The 14,304-nt window shown below is 39.3% G+C and overlaps 1 protein-coding gene across 1 annotated transcript in view; it reads left to right on the top strand.

The window, feature by feature from the left end:
* CDHR2 (cadherin related family member 2) overlaps positions 1–14,304 on the top strand; it is an 80,817-nt gene that overhangs the window by 41,949 nt on the left and 24,564 nt on the right. The window contains exons 13-23 of the mRNA XM_069972752.1: positions 4–159; positions 1,180–1,344; positions 2,334–2,395; positions 3,461–3,704; positions 3,797–4,036; positions 8,629–8,698; positions 9,330–9,944; positions 10,242–10,313; positions 11,072–11,121; positions 11,914–12,065; positions 12,157–12,259. Of these exons, the coding sequence (XP_069828853.1) occupies positions 4–159; positions 1,180–1,344; positions 2,334–2,395; positions 3,461–3,704; positions 3,797–4,036; positions 8,629–8,698; positions 9,330–9,944; positions 10,242–10,313; positions 11,072–11,121; positions 11,914–12,065; positions 12,157–12,259 (1,929 nt within the window). The remainder of the gene's footprint in view (positions 1–3; positions 160–1,179; positions 1,345–2,333; positions 2,396–3,460; positions 3,705–3,796; positions 4,037–8,628; positions 8,699–9,329; positions 9,945–10,241; positions 10,314–11,071; positions 11,122–11,913; positions 12,066–12,156; positions 12,260–14,304) is intronic.

Raw genomic sequence — 14,304 nt, 5'->3', positions numbered from 1 at the left:
CAGGACCAGAATGGAGCTTTTACCCTGTCTCTGCGGGGGCCAGATGCTGATTATTTTACAGTCAGCCCGTTACAAATTACAAATACCGGAATGGTTCAGATCCTAGTCAAAGACCCTATAGCTATAGACTATGAAAAGGTTCACCAGATGGAGGTTGAGGTATGATGATCACTGATCCAGACATCTATGATACTGCAAGAGCAGTTTGGGTGGGTCAAAACATGGAGTCAATACAAATACAACAATTATAATACTCGTATAAAAAAGGTTTTCAAACAAAAATGCTAATAATCTATTGTGACCTAACAATCTTTTCTAACCACTGGGATATATTGGATTTTTCAATGCAGATTATCACCATTTTTGTAAACATGTTACAATTTCTACAGTAAAAGATATACAATGGAACAACTGATCCAGCAAAAAAGCTTGTTAAAGCAATTAAATATGTCTGTCTATGCTTAAGTGTACCTGAAGTTATAACTTTCAAAGTCTAAAACAACAGTATATGTGAAATAAAGCAAGTTTGCAATTTACATTCATTATTGTTTGTCATTATGCTGTAAAATAAAGCTGTACTTACCAGAAATCCAGGTCCAGTCTCCTGAAGGCAGATTTTTAGTCGTATGCTGGTTGAAAAAAAGAGACTAAACACATGAAGTCCTGGCCAGTACAGAGAGTCATGCTTCAATGCGTCCATCAATCACATGACTATGAGCATGGATGGCTTGGGAAACACAGGACTTCCTGTGTTTAGACTCTAAAAAAAAAGAGTTGGAACACAGGAAGTGCCCTGTTTTCCATGATATCTAAAAAAAATGATGAATGTAAAATGAAGGCTTGCTTTATTGCACATCTGCTGTTGATTTCATTTTTGAAAGTTATAACGACAGGTACACTTTAAGCATATAGCTGGCCACACAACCTATTTTTGTTGCCTATGACTTTTTTTTCTGAACAAAGGGCAATTTAATCTGCAACATGCATGGTGATGGCTACATTTAAAGAACATGGGCAGTTAAAGTAGGTAAATCCCTCTAGCTTTTAATTCTGCTGCCATCCATGTGGTGAGTCGGCAGAGGTCCAAAATTGGCATTTTCCATATTCTCCTTATCTGAATCTCTGAAAGTTGATTGTGGTCTTAATAAACACTGTAATTTTTTTTATTGTTCATCGTAGGTGGTTGCCAATGACACAGGGTTGGTGGATGACTGTTGTTCATTTGCTGTTGTGACTATCAGTCTTATAGACATAAATGATCACACTCCAGAGTTTACTCATGCAACATATAAACTTGCAATTGAAGAGCACTGTCTTAATGGATCCATTCTTGCGACTATTACAGTAAGCAAATTAAAAACGACTTTTCCATTTAATGGTGACATTTAAAACAGATTTTTTTTTAAATATAAATCCTTGTTCGTTAAAGAGATGTTTTACTTTACATGTATTTCCACAATTTCACTGACAAATATGAAGTTTGTTGTAAATGACATACGTATGTTAGAGAATGTAATCTTTAACACCTTTCCCTCTGGACTAATTTTCATGTTTACACTTTCATTTTTTTCTTCCTTGTGTTTAAAAGGACATAGTGCTTGTATTTTTTCACCTCCAGACCCACATGAATCATATTATTTATTTTTTACACCACACTTTAACTTTTAGTCCCCCTGGGGGACTTTTATTATTACTGTACTGATATCTCATAGAGACCAGTGCAGTATACTTATCCAGCACTGATCGATTAAATCAGCATTAACTATATATTTGCTGGGGTTTTATATTTTTTCTATATGTCCTGACAGGGAGACTTTAAGCACTATATAAAAAAAAGTACAATATCATTTCTGCTTTTATTTAACTGGACTCCTTCCATTGGATAAAATGTGTGTCTTGTACATGTGATGGACACACAGCTGTATGGCATTTTACAAGAGAGAGCTCTAATTCACATACTGCAACATGCTGGTCACCTGACCAAGGACAGTGCGGCCGTAGAAACCCATGTCAGTTCACACAATAAAGCGAGCGGCTCCGTCCGCTTGCTTCATTGTGTGTTATAGGGAGTTCTGATACATGCGCACGCTGATGCGCCCGCATCAGAACACTGCAGCCGGAAAGATCTTCTGGCCGGTACTTAAGTACCGGCCGGGATGATCTTTGCAGAGACCGGCTGTTCTGTGACCCGGCCGGGTCACGGAACGGCCGGTCTCCTACGCCGTGTGAACATAGCCTTATAGTGAAAACTGTAAAAAAACAATTATAACACAAAATGGTAAATCCCTATGATACTGTTTTATACCATAACCTATATGATTGTATTGTTTTAGGCAACTGACCCAGACTCTGGAGAATATGGGAGGATTACTTATTCTTTATTGCCAGAATCTATGTAAGTATGATGAGGTATGGAAGAATTTCTAAAGCCTACTGAGCTAGCGGCACAGATGGATAAATAAAGATAAAAGCATTCAGAACATATCTTTGTTGCCTGCATCACCTTTATTCAGGCTGTGAGTAGTGTTAAAGTTCACACTTTACTGTGCTGTACGCACAGTCCTTGTTGCTTTTTATGCGGAGTGGTGCGTGTTGAGCACAATAAGGCCTAGCAGTGCCGTGGCAATTTACTTAAACTGTTGAATACTCTCATGGCACCCATCATTTTGACTGGAAAATATAGTGATGCATAGAATATACATAATAGCAGATGCAGACTTTCCTTTTGGTCAGTATTTTTTTCAACCAAAGCCAGGAGTGGAATTAACAGAGCAAAATTATAATGGAAAGGTTTGCACATTTTCTGTGTTTTTAACCCATTCCTGGTTCTGGTTGAAAAGAGACTGACCAAAAGGCTGACGGAAATACTATGTGTGAACATAGCCTATAGGTGAACATGAACCCTACCATGGTCAAGGGCTGCAACAAATGTACTACTAGTTAATTGTGATAATGCCCACCATAATTTTTAGCAGATCCTTATATGACTGGTCTTTAGGAATCTCTGTTACTATTGATGCACAGTACGAGTGGTGCAACAGCAATTCAGCACAATACAGTGGGCAAAAGAATTCTCATAAAGGGACTCACCATAACAATTAAACTGTTATGAGTTGAATTCAAAGCCATGTGAGACTGACATTTTTATATGTTGGAAAATGTCTTAGGTGCTTTGTAGCTATGGTATAAATATAAACACGCCTGTTTTCTTCACGTAGTACATTTACAACTCTGGCCGCTTGAACATCTGTCTGTCCCATAGGCTTCATTCTATGTTACTTGTCCCCTATGTATTGGGGACAAGTAAGTTTTAATTAAAGAACCTCTTTAAGTTTTCTTTTGGTAAATCCCCATAACTGCTGAAAGAATCAAGGCTAATGTAGATTATTATGATTAATACTAAATCCTAAACCAACGGACAATCATAAAGCTAATTCCAGTTTTCATGTAATCTTTCCAGACTGAGCTTGTTTCAGGTGAATCCATCTACTGGGAATATTATAGTGGTGAATGGAGATCTTCTTGATCGAGAGCGAACCCCTTTCTATTATGCAACCTTAAGAGCACAGGATGGAATGAATGCCACTGGGACCACGCTTCTCGAAATTGAGTTAATAGATATTAATGACTGTACTCCAACTGCAGTAGGAGTATATAATATATTTGTAAATGAGAACACCGATGATGTCAAGATCCAGCTTGAGGTAACAAACCAGATGAACTCCTTTCCGAGTCACTTTGCTATATACACACCCAGTTACAGTATCTTCTCACACATTAGTTATGCTTTTCTTAGGCAACGGATGATGATGAACCAGGAAACAATAACAGTGTGATTGAGTATGAGATCCTACCAAGTGAATACAGTGGAAATTTCAGCATTAATGTCACCACAGGACTCATCACAAGCCTTCATCCTTTAGATCGAGAAGCCATTAATATATCACAGAATGGACGTATTATACTGACTGTGAAATTGTATGATTTGGGAGTTCCTACTTTATCATCTAATGTTACTGTAACCATCAATGTTGAGGTAATGTAGTTCTATTTTGTTTAACTATATGTTACAATTATTAGAGCTGGGGGAATCTCAAGCACGTTCAGTTTGTCCGAACCTTGGTGAACGGCATTTAATTACCAGTGGTTGCAGAAGTTGGATGCAGCCCTAGGGAGTCCTGGAAAACAAAGATACAGCCTCAGGCTATGTGCACACAACGTAAGTTTTGTATTAATCACAGCTGTTGTTGCCAATTTGCAACAACAGCCGTGATTAATACAAAACTTACGTTGTACTGAAGCCAGAAGGAATCCAGACCGGAGCTTATACACATAGTATACGCTCCGGTCAGGATCCCTAGCGGCCGGACAAAAAACTAACATATCAGTTTTGTGTGGCTGCTATTCATTGAATAGCGGCCGCACAAGCCTGACAGGTCACACAATGGAGCATGCGGCTCCATCCGCACTCTACATTGTGTTCAATGGTGAAATAGGATGCTGGCGCACATAGATAAGAGTTTACTGGCCGGGATGATCTTCACTGACGCCGGCAGTTCTGTGACATGGCCGGGTCACAGAACGGCCGGAATCATACGTAGTGTGAACCCAGCCTATGGCTGTATCCAGGTTTTCCAGGCAGCCTTAAAGAGAACCTATCACCTAAAACTCACTGTCCCTATTATCAAAGGTCATCTCTCCCTAATTCTATTCCTGAAGATACAGACTGCCTTTGCAGTCTGTATCCTATACTTTACCTAATCTTCTTCTTCAGTGCAGTAATGCCGGGGCGCCACCATCTTGATGACGTCACGCTGGAACGCATCGCTGGAACGCAAGTGACGTCATCAAGATGGCAGTGGCCGGCATTACTGCACTGGAATAAAGGAGTAGATAAAGTATAAGATACAGACTGCAAATGCAGTCTGTATCTTTATGAAGTCTATTTATGAAGATACAGACTGCATTTGCAGTCTGTATATTATACGTTACCTAATCCACTTGTTCCGGTGCAGTAATGCATTCCACCGCTGGAACGCAAGTGATGTAATCAAGATGGCGGTGCCCGGCCTTGCTGCACTGAACAAGAGGATTAGGTAAAGTTTAAGATACAGACTGCAAAGGCAGTCTGTATCTTTATTTTGTCTATTTATGAAGATACAAACTGTCTTTGCAGTCTGTATCTTATACTTTACCCGATCCTCTTGTCCGCTGCAGCAAGGCCGGGCGCCGCCATCTTGATGACGTCACTTGCATTCCAGCGGTGGAACGCAAGTGAAGTCATTAAGATGGTGGCGCCCGGCCTCGCCGCTCTGCATGACGGGAGCTTCGTGTCTTACGCCGGCTTTTTTTAAAAGAGCTGGCGCGAGACAGGAAAGTAAAAAGTGAATATTTAAAAAACGGAGCTATAAAAATAATGAATTATATTTACAAATATTAATAAAATAATAATTTACATCTAAATAGGGAAAAAAACATTTTTTTGATTTCCGTCCATTATTGGTTCTCTTTAAGGCTGCATCCAACTTCTTCAGCCATTGCTAATCAAATGCTGCACACTTGGGTTCAGACCAACTGCTCTGGTTCAGACGAATGGTAGGAACTGCTCTGTATCAATACTGCTGTGCTGCAGTGCTAGATCAGAGCGGGGAACCAGGAATTTAAGAGATTAGACGGCTCTGGTGATCTAAACACAAGTGATGGTGGCATTAATGTAAAGTGATGTATAAAGAAAAAAATATACATTTAAATTTAATGAAGTTCTGTGAATACCTTTTTGTAGGTGAGGTCTCCAGAAGTGGGGTATTTCAGTAACACAGTATTTCAAATGTTCTCTCACAAATGCTCTATACAGCAGAATCACAATCTTCATCTTTCTACTCGTTATGCATCCAGCCATGCAGCATTTGATGAGCTTTCCCTGCTGCCTTGCTTAACTTGTCACTCATTTTGTTGCATGCTAGAAATCACTACCCCTAAATCCTTCTCTTGTGAAGTCTTTGCCAACACAGAACTGCCAATGTGATACTTGGATAGAGGATTCCTTTTCCCCAAGTGCATTATTTAACATCTGTATTGTTCTAAATACTGAACTGCAGTTGCCATAGTTTTGATCACTTATCTAGTAAAAACTGGAGGCTTTAATACACAGGCTAAGGAGGGATGGGACCTTGGCACTTCTGCCTCTTGATTGTCTGCATGCTCACCACAGTGTGCAGAGGTGCGACCCAACGTTTCTACATATCCATTCCCCTGAAAACCCAGGAGGTGTCCCCTAGGTCAGAGGAACATTGAGATGGGGAAAATGCAGTAACGGAGGTCAGGTGAATCTGACACATTTATTGAAGAAGATAGTTCTTCTAGTGTCCCTTCTATCCCAGACACATTATTTTTCGGAATCCCCAGGCCATCTTCTAGCTCTTCAGCCATGTTCAGCATTCTCAGGTGTTCTTCTTGTTGCAAGCAGAATGTGGATTATTTTCAACAGACTCTTTTCCATCTTTGAAACATTTGTTCCATATTTTTATTGGCATCACCTCCAAAAGTCTTCTGAATAATCCAAATAGTTTCTGTGGAGGAATGTTAAAGGCTAACACAACTCTAATGCAGATTTATTGCTCTACTACTAGATTATTTTGAATACATTTGCCATACTGTTCATACAGTGGGGAAAATAAGTATTTGACACACTGCCGATTTTCTAAGTTTTACCACCTACAAAGAATGGAGAGGTCTGTAATTTTTATTGTAGGTATATTTTAACTGTGAGAGACGGAATGTATATTAAAAATCCAGAAAATCACACTGTATGATTTTTAAATAATTTATGTGCATCTTATTGCATGAAATAAGTATTTGATCACCTACCAACCAGCAAGGCTCTCATAGACCTGTCAGTTCTTCTTTAAGAAACTCCTCCTACTCTGCCCCTGTATAAATTGCACCTGTTTGAACTTGTCACCTATGTAAAAAAAACACCTGTCCATGCAAACAACCACACTCCAATCTCTCCACAATGGCCAGGACCAAAGAGCTGTCTAAAGAGACCAGGGACAAAATTATATACCAGCACAAGGCTGGGATGAGCTACAGGGCAAGCAGCTTGGTGGCAACAACTGTTGGCACATTTATTAGAAAATTAAATAAAAACAAGATGACTTTCACTCTTCCTCAGTCCAAAGCTCCATGCAAGATGTCGCCTTGTTGGGTAAGGATGGTTCTAAAAAAGGTAAGGGATCAGTCCAGGACCACACAGGAGGATCTGATCAATGACTTGAAAAGAGCTGGGACCAGAGTCTCAAACATTTCAGCAAGTAATACACCATGCTGTCATGGATTAAAATCCTGCAGGGCATGCAAGGACCCCTAGCTCACACCAGCACATGTCCAGGCCTGTTTGAAGTATGCCAATGACCATATGGATGATCAAGAGGAGACATGATAGAAGGTCATGTGGTCAGATGAGACCAAAATAGACCTTTTGGTATCAACTACACTTGCTGTGTATGAAGGAAGAAGAAGCATGAGTACAACCCCAAGAACACAGTACCAACCATGAAGCGTGAGAGTGGAAACCTCATACTTTGGGATTGCATTTCTGGGAAGGGGGTGGGACGACTGCTCCGTTTTGAAGGGAGGATGAAGTATTGAAAATGGGTGGTGGCTGGGTCTTCATGACCATGACCCGAAACACACAGCCAGGGCAACTAAGGAGTGGCTCCATTAAAAAAACATTTTATTGTCCTGTGATGCACTATTTACTAGTCACTAGTTGCACTAATCAGTCTCCAAACCTGAACCCAATAAAAAAATCTTTGCAGGGAGCTAAAACTCAATGTTGCCCAGTGACACCCCAAAACCTGAAATATCAGGAGAAGATCTATATGGAGGAGGGGACAAAATTTCTGCTGCAGTGTGTGCAATAAGAACTACAGGAAACATCTGACCTCTGAAAAGGTTTCTGTTACAAATATTGTGTTTTGTTTTTATGTTGTGTCAAAAACGTATTTTATGCAATAGAATGCAAAATAATAATTTTAGAATCAATCAGATTTTCTGGAAGTTTTTTTTTAATAGGTTCTGTCTCTCACAGTTTAAGTGTACCTATGATAAAATGACAGACTGTGATGTTGTTAAAAGTATTCTCAGTGCTGTTAACTGTTCACTGTTTATTCTGCCCAGCAACAGTGATGCCTTAAGGGCGAAGGAGCTGAAATAGGGTGAGGAGATGCTAGACAGGAAGCCATTGTGGAAGCGTGAAATAAAGTGTTCTGATCCAGCAGATCATTATCACAGTGGACTTATTTTAGGTGGCCTGCACCTTCACTAAAACGCTACACAGACCACTCCATTCTTTGTAGGAGGGAAAACGTGCAAAATCGGCAGTGTGTCAAATATTTATTTTCCCCACTGTATGCTCTCACAACAGTGTACAATGCCCCCACTGGTTAATACATGGAAGTAATCATTGCTCACAAGTGTGAATCCATTCCACCCTCGCCTGCCAAATTGCGCAAAGCGCTCTCATTATTTTTATAATGGGTGGTTACTTTCCAGGCAGACTTTGTATGTCTTATAAATTATGGATTACTCATTGTAATATATTGTGACCACTTCATTATTTTTTAGGATTTAAATGACAATGGTCCAAATTTCAATCAAACAGAATACACTTTTTTTGTAAATGAAAGCACACCAGGTAAGAAAAATGTTCTTTTCTTCTCAGTACATAGTAATTTATATATATATATATATACATATTATATAATATAAATACACTTATTAAAGCTGTGTTCAGGCTTATTTTTTTAAGGCCAAAATACTTCCATATTTTGATAATTACAGCCATTAATTATGATCACACTCTTTATTTTCGCATCAATAAATGTGTGTGAACATAGCCTTCTACATATGTCTAGCCATCCATTTCAATATATATATAATAGAATATAATGAATGCTGTAAGGCCATACTATAATTTTTTTTTTTAATGTACACTAATAAGACTCATTAACATGGCTAAATAAGCTAAAGAGTTGTATGGAACCATAATAGGGCCTCCATAGACTTCTATTGGGCTCTACTTTAAATAACTTTGTAAAACATTACTACAAGGAGCATCATATGAGAGCACATAAAGCGTCTACGGCTCAGTAGTAATATTCTACCATAAAAGGACTGTATACATACAAATCCCCCATAAGGTTTTATTATTGGAGTACATCCCTGTCTCAACTTTTTAAAATCTGTTTTTGTAATAGGACGAGAGTCTTAAATGGAATATGGTAACAGTTTGTTCATTTGTTCATTAAAATGTATTTTTCTTTTAGGGGCATATGTAGGGAATGTGAAAGCCAGTGATGACGATCAGACTGAATTAAACAATCGTATCAGTTTTAGCATTTCCCAAGGTGGATCTGGGAACTTTATTGTACGTGGACAGAAAGAAGCTCTGGGTCAATACCTTGGGCTCCTGACTCTGAGTGACCCTAATTTGGAGTTGAATTATGAAATTCAGCAATTATACACCTTGATAATAAGTGCTGAGGACAATGGCATTCAGGGAGTCAGTAACACTGCCAGTGCTACTGTCATAGTACAAGTGCTTGATCTTAATGATGAGCCACCAGAAATAAACTCCTCTTCTCTGGTAGATCTCTATATTTTTGAAAACAGAACCGGTGGACCAGAACAAATTGCAACATTGAGTGCATCTGATCCTGATACTATACATGAACTGGAATTCCAGACACTTGCAATGAGCTGCTTAAAAAATGGAAAAGATGTGGGCAGTATATGCTATGACTGGCTATGGCTTGCACCCAACGGACAGCTCTTTGTAAATCATACTGAAGAAGTTGATTTTGAAGTGTGTGATCTTATGGTGATGCTTTTACGTGTGGAGGACAAGCTAACACTTATTGGAAACAGATACAGCCAGAATGGTGCACCTACTTATCATTATAGATGTTGTCAGTTTGCTGTCGTGGTTTAACATCCACCTAAAACTCATTAATTTAGCTTGTTAATTTTGACATTTCTAATATATATTTGCTTAACTTTTAATATATCACATATTTATATCTCATGTTTTTAAATTATTATAATTGTATTATTCTATACGTTTTATCTATAGTTATCATTGTGTATAGGAATTTCTTTTGAGGAGTTTTCATTTTTGCTGTGATATAGCAATATATTACTTTACTGTTTAAATACTAATCTTTGTTTTTCTTGTTTAGCGAGCCTGAGAGTGGTGATACAAGACATAAATGATAATGTTCCAGAATTTCTTGAAATCAAAGATGCATTTGGTATGTGAGCTTAAAGGTGTATACCAACTGTTACTTTCTCTAGTTATATATATATATATATATTTTCTATGGCCGCAGTTCAGCTAACAGCAGCTGTAGAAAATAGCTGTGCACACAATGTAAAGTATAGCTGTCGGCTGATATGGCAGTGTTGGCCACAGGAACATGTAATACAGCGTCCGTAGATTGCTGCTAAATACAGTACTAACTATGGCCGCTGTATTATGGTGTGTGAACATAGCCTAGAATGTACATGAGTTTTCAAAATTATAGGATTCATTTTGAGGGTAAATTATATTTATGGAAAAGTTAGAGTTGGCAAAAAAAAATAGTATTTTTTCCTTTCTGTTTTTGACCATTTCCCCCCAAATAAGTCCTACAACATTTATTGAAATCACCTTTAATTTTAATTAACAAAAAAATCAGTGTTCGTTAAGAGCTAAAAAACATAGTTGAAAGGATTGAAGAATATATACTTTAATTACGTTGACTGTGCCTCCCTCTCATCCTATAAGCCCTCCCCTCACCTTGTAGATTGTAAGCAATTGTCCTCTCTCCCTGTGTACCAGTCATTTACTTTATTTATGCCTTTTTCTTGATTTTATGTTACATTCTGTATTGTGTACATTCTTTATATTAACCCCTATCTGGAATCAAGGGTGTTTTAAAAATAAAGAATAATAACTAGGTATGTATACTTTCCAACCTTAAAAACCATGTTATTATAAAGCATACTGACCATACTCTTAATTCCACAGTGGTTATACCTGAAACTGCTGTTATTAATACTGAAGTGGCTTCTGTGGCGGTAAGTAGTATACCTTTTATACTATGTTTCATTGGGCATGATATGTTCAAAACTATTGTATAGCTGTCCAGTATATAATGGTTGCCCCAAACTGCTTCAATAGATCAACCTATTACACGACTCGATAATCGCGTGGCCCGGTCTAGCGCTAGTGATGTTGACTGCACATGGCTTTTTCTTTTTTAATGAAAACTGCCACTACAATTTTTGTGCCAAAGCCAGAAGAGGATTTAAATGGGATGGAAAATATAAAGGGGGACTTGAACTGCTTGTTTCTTCAGTTTTGGCACAAATTTTTTTCCAAGAAACTGCCATGTGTAAATCCAGCATAACTAAAGTTCTAAATAGACAGACTAAATAGAGGAAATAGCAGAATGTAACAAAAGAAATATTACTTACCTGACAAATTCCCTGCCACTTCACTTCCACTCCCAGTCTTCTCTGCTAGCCTATGTTGTCTTGCCTGCAATAATAATGTGCCTGTATAGCTACAGGCTGCAGCCAAGCACTGGCCTCAACACTCTCTTCTTGTCCACCACTGAGGTCAGTGACTGCCTGAAGCACTTACAGTATATGGGCACATGTGCAGGTTATCGATCCAGCCAACTAAATAAAGACCAGTAGGGAGGACTGGAGCGGTGGTGCGGAAGCAGTGGAAATTTATGAGGAAAGTAACACTTTTTTATTTAATTTACTCCCTTCTTACTATATTTACTCCTTTTTAATGTTTATACTGGATTTAAGATTTTAAACACATTAAGATTTGTTACATCTATATTGTTTTCTTTTTAGGCTCAAGATAAAGACACTGGAGATAATGCTGTATTAAGCTTTTCAATTGACAGAGTGCAATTCAATTATGCTAGTGGCGGAAGTGAGTCACTCGGAAACATCTTCAGTGTTACCACTATTTCTGAAGATGGCATATATAAAGGTTCTGTCAGGTCTGTTGTGTTCAACCAAATGTTCAGGAGAATACTTTCTTTTGCTTGCAAGAAATGTCTTAAGTTCATCATGTTCTTTTTCAACCTACAGGGTTGCAAGTAATTTGGACAGGGCACTCAAGGGTCAGTATGAAGTCACAGTTAAAGTAGTGGATAGAGGGGTTCCTTCACTCAGTGCTACCCAATCTATAACGGTAAGCTTTAAGATATTCAAATGTATGATAACATTCAGATCTATGCTAACATGTAATACTCCTTCTACATGGCCGTTTATTGGCAAGAAGCATTGCTAGATACGTTCCTTCGGCCAATAATTGACCGGTTTAAAAGTGTCAGCAATCAGCCACCAAGATACAGTGATTGTTTGTGCATCCCAGCTGCATGATTAATCATGCCTTCTGAAGGCACTGCTTGCATCCTTGAACGGCCCCACATTGGGCAAAGTATAAGGATCCTAAGTTATCTTCAGTTTTATTATTGGTTCATATTTGCTTTGTTTTACATTGAGTAAATAATGGTGACTCTTTAAGTGCATAGCCGGTGTGCAAGAAAAGGGCATGGAACTCATGACTACCTACTGAAAAATTATTCCCCCAAGAAAAACTCAAACTATCCACTCCTAAGTATATAAATGTTGCAGTGAAATGATAGAATCAGGGATTTGATCAGATCACTAAGGGATTTGATCAAATCCCAGGAAATGATGAAATGGCCAAGCCCTTCCATCATTTCCCTGAAGAAAGTCAGGGATTTGATCAAATCCCTTACCCCTTTCAGGGAAATGATGAAAAGGAATTTTATCATTTCCCCTGGAACATACCTCTTGCTCCCCACTTCCTGTGTGATGATGCTGATAATGCCTCCTACTCCTGGCTTTGCTCCCCTGTCTGCCGCAAGTCCCATGAGCTGTGTGATGATGCCTCCTGCTCCCAGCTCTGCTCCCCTGTCCGCCTCCGGTCCTGTGTGGTGTGTGATGATGCCTCCTGCTCCCAGCTCTGCTCCCCTGTCCGCCTCCGGTCCCGTATGCTGTGTGATGATGCCTCCTGCTCCCTGCTCTACTCCCCTGTCCGCCTCCGGTCCCGTGTGGTGTGTGATGATGCCTCCTGCTCCCAGCTCTGCTCCCCTGTCCGCCTCCGGTCCCGTGTGCTGTGTGATGATGCCTCCTGCTCCCAGCTCTGCTCCCCTGTCCGCCTCCGGTCCCGTGTGCTGTGTGATGATGCCTCCTGCTCCCAGCTCTGCTCCCCTGTCCGCCTCTGGTCCCGTGTGCTGTGTGATGACGCCTCCTGCTCCCGGCTCTGCTCCCCTGTCCGCCTCCGGTCCCATGTGCTGTGTGATGATGCCTCCTGCTCCCAGCTCTGCTCCCCTGTCCGCCTCTGGTCCCGTGTGCTGTGTGATGACGCCTCCTGCTCCCGGCTCTGCTCCCCTGTCCGCCTCTGGTCCCGTGTGGTGTGTGATGATGCCTCCTGCTCCCTAAGAATTATTAGTTAAGCTACCTATTACCTTTACCTGTTAATTAATTTCAAATAAATAACTTTTGTTTCAATGACTATTGTCGTGTTACTTATAAATATAATAAATATAGAGCTGGGCAACTCCTGACTCGTTCATTCTATCAAATTCCCTGAATTTGATCAAATCCTTGACTTTCTTCAGGGAAATGATGGAAGGGCTTGGCCATTTCATCATTTCCTGTGATTTGATCAAATCCCTTAGTGATTTTAACAAATCCCTGAATTCTATAATTTCATTGCAACATATATAACATTCAGACAAGCAATGGCTGTAAAAAAATACTTTATTCTTCCACCATGAACAAGAACACACAACTAATATGGCACATGCATATACTTTATCAACCCACATGGCAAAACAACACTGCACTAAGGCCCAAATACCTTTGGTTGTCTGCTATAAACATTATACATTTCCCCTAGGAACTCACTGACATGCTAATTTTTCAAGGTAAACACATTCTATACAGACAAACTCTGACTGTCTATTACAAAAAAAAATACTTTCATAAAAGAGAACCCATTGCCACAATGCAACAGTTGGTTGCCCACTATAAAAGAAATTTGTCTGGCTGTTCACTAGAAAGAATTATGTCAGTGAAATAGATTTATCTTTTCTACATAGTAAAAAATCAACCAACCCAGACCTGCTATCAATAGCCTCCCTATTAAATAGCTAAGGAACTTCCATATTACACTACCTGCCTAGATCAGACTGACGCAGCTGT

Source organism: Dendropsophus ebraccatus, chromosome 1 (assembly GCF_027789765.1).
Source record: "Dendropsophus ebraccatus isolate aDenEbr1 chromosome 1, aDenEbr1.pat, whole genome shotgun sequence".
Taxonomy (NCBI): Eukaryota; Metazoa; Chordata; class Amphibia; order Anura; family Hylidae; genus Dendropsophus; species Dendropsophus ebraccatus.
This window is presented reverse-complemented; position numbering and strand designations above follow the sequence as displayed.